General features: G+C 38.5%; 1 protein-coding gene across 1 annotated transcript in view; it reads right to left on the reverse strand.

Moving 5' to 3' along the window:
• Positions 1–6567, reverse strand: part of LOC110020451 (F-box/LRR-repeat protein 10) — an 87403-nt gene extending 80836 nt beyond the window's left edge. Inside the window, exons 1-2 of the mRNA XM_020718560.1 lie at positions 6284–6567; positions 5983–6188 (exon numbers count right to left, since the gene is read on the reverse strand). Of these exons, the coding sequence (XP_020574219.1) occupies positions 5983–6188; positions 6284–6562 (485 nt within the window). The 5' untranslated portion in view covers positions 6563–6567. The remainder of the gene's footprint in view (positions 1–5982; positions 6189–6283) is intronic.
• Between the last annotated feature and the right edge of the window lie 1091 nt (positions 6568–7658).

The following is a 7658-nucleotide window of genomic DNA, read 5'->3' on the forward strand; positions in this document are numbered from 1 at the left end:
AATTTTAGTTATTGGAGGATGCAGATAGATGAATACCTCTATGGGAAGAAACTTCATCTTCGATTATTGGGAAAAAGACCTGAAAGGATGAATGATGTTGAATGAAATTTATTATTGGATCGACAAGTTATGGAGGTTATTCGATTGACCATATCGAGGTATGTTTCACACAATGTCGTCAAGGAGAGGACGAATGTAGATCTCATGACAGTCCTGTTAGGTATGTATGAAAAGTGATCGGCGAATAATAAGGTGTATTTGATGAAGAAGTTAATCAATTTGAAGATGGCGGAAGATGATTTTGTTGCTCAACACCTGAATGATTTTAATACTGTCACAAATCAATTGTCGTCTGTTGAAATTGATTTTGATGATAAGATACGTGCGCTGATCTTGTTGACTTCATTGTCAAATAGTTGGGAAAATATGAGGATGGTTGTCAGTAATTATGCAGGCAAATCAAAATTGAAAGATGAAGCTATTCGTGATTTGATTTTGGTTGAGGAGGTGCGCAGGAATGATTCTGGCAAGTTCTCAGGATTGAGTTCAGCATTAAATATTGATTCCAGATGGAGGTCACATGATAGGAACTCAAACAGAGGAAGATCAAATCAAAGTCTGGTCAGCAGACAACCTGCTGGAATTGTGGCAAGGCTGGCCACATAAAGAGAAATTGCAGAAATCCCAAGAAAATGGAGAATGATAGTGCAAATGTGGTATCTAAAGAAGTACAAGATGCACTACTTCTGGCAGTTTATAGTTTTGTTGATGATGAAAGTGAAGAGGAGTGGGCTTGGGGCACCTATTCTTATTGTTCCACAGACAGATGATGGAGAACCATATAACTATGAAGAAATCTTACAATATGAAATATTGCAAGATGAAAGTTCAAGCAAGCGGGAGCTGACAGAACTTCTACCAGGGAAGAAGACATTACACAACAAGTGGATGTACCGGGTGAAAACTGAGCGTGATGGCAGTAAGAGGTACAATGCTAGACTTGTTGAAAAAAGATTTCAGCAGAGATAAAATATTGTCCATGTAGTGGGAGGTGTAAGCAGAAAAAAAAGTAATCCAGGACATAGATTGGAGGTGCAAGGCTATGTGGACCCTGCTGATATGTTGACTAAGTGTGTTACACTTGATAAACTGAAGTTGTGCACAGCTTCAGTTGGTCTTCTAGTGTGAAGACAAATGTTTTGAGTTGTAGAGGTGGGGGATTCATGTTTGAAAAAAAAGAGTGACTGCTAGTGGAGGATATCAGTTCGAGGAAGAAGACATTGTAGTATGTGTATCGGTCTCCAAGTAGGAGATTTGTTGTGCTGGAGCCCAATCCCAATCCCGCCTCCCGCTCGATCAGGAAGCGCCGCCCCCGCTTTGTCCTGAATCGTTGTGACCGCTCTCGCTCGCCTCTTCAGTAAGCAAGACCTGTTCCCGCTCCCGCCTCCGCTTGCTCCCGCACGCGCGAAGCGAAGTTTCGCTTCATCCGATCGCAAATAGTCGCGACTTCTCCCGATTCCTTCTCGCGATAAAAGGCTTCGAATTGCTCCTTTAGTTTTAGAAGTCACGATTTTGGTGTTCTTCTTTGGACTTTCACGGGACAGTGGAAGGGCTTTCTCGGGACAGAGAAAGAGAAGTGCAAGGTGTAGTTTCTTGCGGTAGAAGGAAGAAGAAATAAGAAGACTGTTCTCCCTGGGCTTCTTCTTTGTGGTTTGTGACAGAAGAGAAATTAAGTTTATTTCTCTTGTAAGTTTATCTTCGTCAATGTATCTTGGTGTAGAGAGAGAAGAAGAAAAAGCAACGAAGTGAGAGATTTCTCTTCTAAGTTGAAACGATCGACTGGTATAAATTCCTCAAGTAGTAAAACCCTTTGCAACTCCGTGGACGAAGACAATTTGTCGAACCACATAAATCTGTGTGTTTTGCTGTGTGTTACTGTCTTCTAGTGTAAATTTTCTCATTCTTTTTTTTGCTTCGTCAAATATCGTTCTTTTATTTTATTTTATTTTATATACCACCACAACTGGATCACAACACAGTGAAGGCTGCAAGTGGATAGAGCCCTTTATTAGTTCTTCCACTAAGCAGTGGCTTCTTTGTAGTTAGATCCTGTATGAAAAAACCAATGGGATGAAAAATACTAGAACAATTGTTATCTTAAGCTAATTTTGAGACAGATGTGAGGTTGTTAGATATATTAGGGACATAAAAAAGGGAGATAAATGAAGCTTATTGTTCGAGGTTGAAAAAATGTCATTTCCAGTATGAGAAATGTTAGTTGCCTACCCATTACCTACGACAACCTATTCTAACCCGTTGTAAGGTGTAGGATGTTAAAGATTGTCCAGGTATGGTGTGAGATGTGCTGTAGCATCCGTATCCACAATCCAGTCTTGACTTTCAGAGTTTGTAGTGGTTTGTAGAGCTGTTGTGGTGGATTGAGGCGTAGGTTGGTGCGTTGCCAGCAAGTATCAGTTGTATGCCCTCTCTTGTGGCATATTTGACACACAATAGGAGATTTGCATTGTTGGGTAGAATTAAAAGTAGAAGGTTTGGTGATGGGTTGATACTTGAGGGTGAATCTAGATCTGAAGTTGGTGTTTTTATTGGTGAAAGAAAGAAGGGTAGAGGCCTGATTGTGTTTTAAAGATTCATTGGTGCACTGCGTAGGAGAGAGTGCAATTCTTCAAGGGTAAATGGTGTGGGCTAAACACGGATAGCGGTCTTTATTCCTTGATAGGATGGAGATAAGCCGTTAAGAATATAGAGGATAAGATCCTCTGTGTCAAACTTGGAACTAGAGGCAGCAATGTTGTCAACAATTTGTAATGGATGTGAAATATTAGGTCATTGATTGAGATCCTATTTGAATGTGATGTGACTCATTTTTGAGTTGAATCACTCAATATTTGTTTGTAGACTGGAATCGACTTTCAAGGGTGATCCATATGTCAGTCGTACAATGAAGGTTCATAACATATGGTAGAACGAATGGGGAGATAGTTTAGAGTAGTGGCGAGATTTTAATTTATAAGCTCCCATAGGTTATATTCAGGATTCGAAGAAAGAGTTCCAATGGGTTCTTGAATGTGCTATGAGGGAGGAGGAATGTTATTATCTAGAAAAGCACCAAATCTGTTGGCAAGAAAGAGTTTATGTAATTGTACCTGTCATATGGGATAATTTTCGAAAGTGAGAAGAGTTGTGGTCATTGTCTTGATGTTCTGCATCAAGAATTTAAGGGGAAAAGGTATTTGAATCTCCTTCATTCTATTCAGAGGAACTTGAGATGATTGAATGATATGAGGAGTGGTGCAGGAGGAGGAAGAATTGTTATCCATGGGTCTTGGCTGCTGAGGGCGAGGATCTCTGATACCATATAAAGAAGAAGAAGATAAAGGGGAGATAAACTAATAATCTTTTTCATATCTTACTCTGTTGATTATAGGTATATTTATAAACAGTGGAGCGACATACTTGCAAATAGTCACAAGGTTAGAAAGGTCATTCCAAAGGCAAGTAAATAAATATAAAAGCATTACATAGTGATAACCTTATCTATATTAGCAGGACGGGAGATGGAGCAAGAAGGGAGGGGGAGTCGTGATGATCTGACACAGAGAAGCAAGGATATAAGGGGGAGCTGGGATGATCTTTGCATGTTTACTGATGATTTTTGATAGCTAATCGATGAAAATCTACTTGTGTGCATCAACGAACAGGATGACAAAAGGATTATCCTAATTCATATCACTGCTTTAGCTATATTTTATTTGTTAAATTTGGGTTAGTACCTAAGCATTAGATTTAGGGCCCGTTTGGGGCAGCTTAAAAGTTAAAACACCGCATCACTGTTTGAAACGCCGCCTCACTGTTTGTTTATAGCGTTGGAGCTGAGTTTCGTGAAACGGAGTTTTCTATTTTGTATTACACACGGACTGCGGTTGTATTCCCGTGATCCGCGTTCGACCTCCAACTTTTTATGTGTTTGCCCTCGCAAAACAGTCCGCAACCTCCCTACCTTTCTTCGAACTCTTGTGTCGATCCTGCTCCGTCGATACCCGAATTTGCTCGAGCTCCCGGTCGCTCGAGCTCCCGGCGCAAGTGCCGCAAGACCCATTTTACGGCGCCATCCAGTGTGCGGCGAAAGCTCAAGAGCGCTCCCCTGTCTTTGGATCTTCGCGGGAAGCACAACGTGCGGTCAATGCCGGTGAGGAAAGACGACGGATCCACTATTAACGCTAGCATCGACCCTTCCAATGTTTTCGTCACCAAGCTCAAGCTCAACAATGACCGGAAGTCTCTCCTCGACTGTAAAGCTCGCGGGCGCTCCACTGAAAAAGCCAAGGGCAAGTTCTCCGTTGAGGAGGTGGTCGTCGGCTCTGCACCCTCCCTCCAGGAGATTGATTGATATCTCCCAAATGTAACAGACCTTCGGTGATATTCTATTACGTTTTTGTATCAGTTTTACTTCCACTTCAGCAAAGTTGGATTCAGAAATTTTTAATTTTTGCTCCCTAAAATTTATAAATTTTTATTTTGCTATTGTTATTTCAAGTCCTTTGATTGTGGATTTTGTGCATGGGTACAATGTTATGAATTTCTCTTACTATATAAATCTTTGGAATTTAACCGAAGTTGTGATGTCAGTTTCATCCGGGCCATAATTTCACAATTTTCGTTCCACTTTTCAATATTGATGCTTATAATAGAGGAAGTGGTTTTTGTTGCTCTCATGGTGTTCATTGTTTGTCCTCTGTGAGTTCATAGAACAATTTATTTTTTATTTTTGGAACGATGAAACTTTTATTTTACTTAAAATAAAAAAATTGGGAGCATGGAATCATGAGCTTGGATGTATAACCTTCTGAAGTTCCAGGTGTTACTTAGCCTTAGATCTTTTTCTACTTAAATTTTAAGCAAGAAATTATACCATGTTATGAAAAATTAGAATGAGATTATGTTTCTTGGGATAATTGGAGCTGGTTTGTTGATGATCTATATATGGGATCTAGTGGAATCACAATTACATGAAATGGGTACTTCGTAAATTAGTGCTTGAAGCTATTGGTAATGGATATTTCTTCAATAAATTCAGACTCAATCTTTTTTTAGTTTTAATTTGTCATTTATATTCAGACCAATTTCTTTCTATTTGGTATCCAACCACACTTTTTGTTCTGCTATATGATGATTTGACAATAAATTGTTTCTCATTATATGTTGTATTTGAAATTTATTTGGACTAATGAGGTTTTTGGTCTGACGACCAATGTAAAATGGAACTAAGAGCATTATTCTAATGTTTATAACTTTTATATTGAATTAGTTGAGAAATTTACAGACATACTTTTGTTTATCAGCAAATCAGCTATTCATAAAACGCACAAACCAAATAGTTAAACAGTTTATCCAGAACAGGGGCAGATCGGTCATCTATCCAGAATCAGCTGTTTTTCAAACGCACAAACCAAACTGTCAGTCAGCTTATCCAGATCAACTGGTCATCAGCAGATTATCAAGATAATTTGTTTATCAGCATAAGTTGGATAAGTTGCAGCTGCCCCCAAACAGACCCTTAGTTTTGGTTTTGAGTTTATTTAGAGTATGGGCCCATAAATAGGCCATTTGGGATTGTATTGAAAACAGAGAATTAAGAAATACAACAGCCCCGTTTAAAGTTATATCCATTCAGTTTGATGTTATGGGGATCAAAGATTCCACAATGGCACTAACAGAAAGATGGATCGAGGAAACCTCTTTTTCTAACTTGTCAGCTAACTCGAGCAAAATATTTGGTTTGCGTGGCATCAATTTGAATGCATAACAAACATAACCTGAATTCAAGTATTAATTAAAAATCCATGCCCTACTCATCAAAGGTACAGCACCATGTGAAATCTTACCAATAAAATGCTTTCAAAATTCGTAAATCGGATAACAAGCGTAATGGTATACATCTACGTGTTATTCCTTTTTCACCTGAGATCCGGACACTTGCGCCCCAGCTCAAAGAGAAGCTTCCCACTGAAGTTATCGCAATTATGGAGGCAAAGCTCCTGAAGCGAAGATCGCGCCAAATACCCGATCGCTGAGTAGTCAAGCCTGCTGCAGTCCAGCTTCAGGCTCCGCAGATACGGGTTTGGAGGCAGCAAAGGCCTCAGCAGATCCAGCTCAGGCGCTATCTCCTGAACAACAACGAAACAAATCAAAGCAATATTTAGACCTAGGGTAAAGCAGCTGAGCAAGACTTCAACTTCTTTTGTTCAAATAGAAGGCTTACGAGAAGATGAAAGGATGGCATGAAGGAGCGAGTGTGGATTGTACAGGAACGGAGATATCTACATGATGCCGAGGCTGCGCAGAGGGAGCGGGGATCGAGCTTCGAGAGAATCGTTGCTATGAGGGCGGAGGGGAGGCGTTGCTCCATCTCAAACGAATGATCCGATGCCCCGTTTTCTTCTCGTCCGCGGCTGTCGCCGCCGGCGAGTCTCGCTTCCACCTCCTCGCGTCCTCTGGCCATCCGGAAGTGAAGTTGGCAGGAAGTACTATTTCCAACCATAAGTAATTAGCTTCCCGATTACAGCATCTAATTTATGTGATTTCATTTTTAAGGGGTGATTGTAACAAATAATATTTATTTTGTAATTTAACATTTTAATATGGTGATTTTATTACATATGCCATGTAATGCACTTAACACGAACACAAGCTTTGCTCGTTCGTGTTCGGTTAGTTTACACCCCTAAATGCACATTAGTAGAAAAAATTGGACTCTTATTTATTTTCTTATAAAAATATATCTAAAATAATATTGTAAATAAAAATATTTTTACTTTCTTACCATATGGTCTTTAATCAAAATTTGTCGCAGCTAATAATAATTAAAATAAGATTTGAATATAATTTGAATTATATTTTGATTTTATTCAAATTCTACTCAAATATTAAATGAAACATTATTGAATCCGGCATAATCTCTATAAAGTTCAAATATGATTTATCATCGCTCTAACATAACTCGTGCAAGTTCAAATTATTTTTAAATATGGAATGAATAATGTCTAAATAGGGTTCAATTAAAGTTAAAACAATGTTTGGACTATGGGTTCAATAGTGTTTGAAATGGTTCAATTAATGTTCGAACATAGTCCAAATAAGATTTGAATTAAGTTCAAATATATGTTATGTTTAGGACAGTTGCAGCTTATTAAAAAATAGTTGTGAAGTTGTTAAATAATAATCTGATGCTCAAAAAGCTACAGTGGTTATTACAATTTTTTTTTAAGTCGGATTGCAGCTAAAATGTTGTCACCGCATCTAGCTAGGAGTTGTGGGAAGACAGAGATTTTTGCGGCAACATTTTTAAAAAGTTGTTAAAACACAGTTTAACTAAACAGAGAAAATCGCGGTACAGTGTCACACCGCTGCCTCAAACGAACCCATAGTCATGACAATTACTACATAGTGCATTATTGAAGATATAACAATTATTCATACAAATAAAACAAAATAATACAACATATTATAACTATCATGAAAGTTATGACACCTAGCAGTTTATATTACAAAAGGGAATAGCATAACACATCACAACATAGGCTAAAATCAAGGCTACATCAACATTAGAATCATTACATGTTTGAAAAGATTCATAT

The sequence above is a fragment of the Phalaenopsis equestris genome, unplaced genomic scaffold (assembly GCF_001263595.1).
Source record: "Phalaenopsis equestris unplaced genomic scaffold, ASM126359v1 Scaffold000096, whole genome shotgun sequence".
Classification (NCBI taxonomy): Eukaryota; Viridiplantae; Streptophyta; class Magnoliopsida; order Asparagales; family Orchidaceae; genus Phalaenopsis; species Phalaenopsis equestris.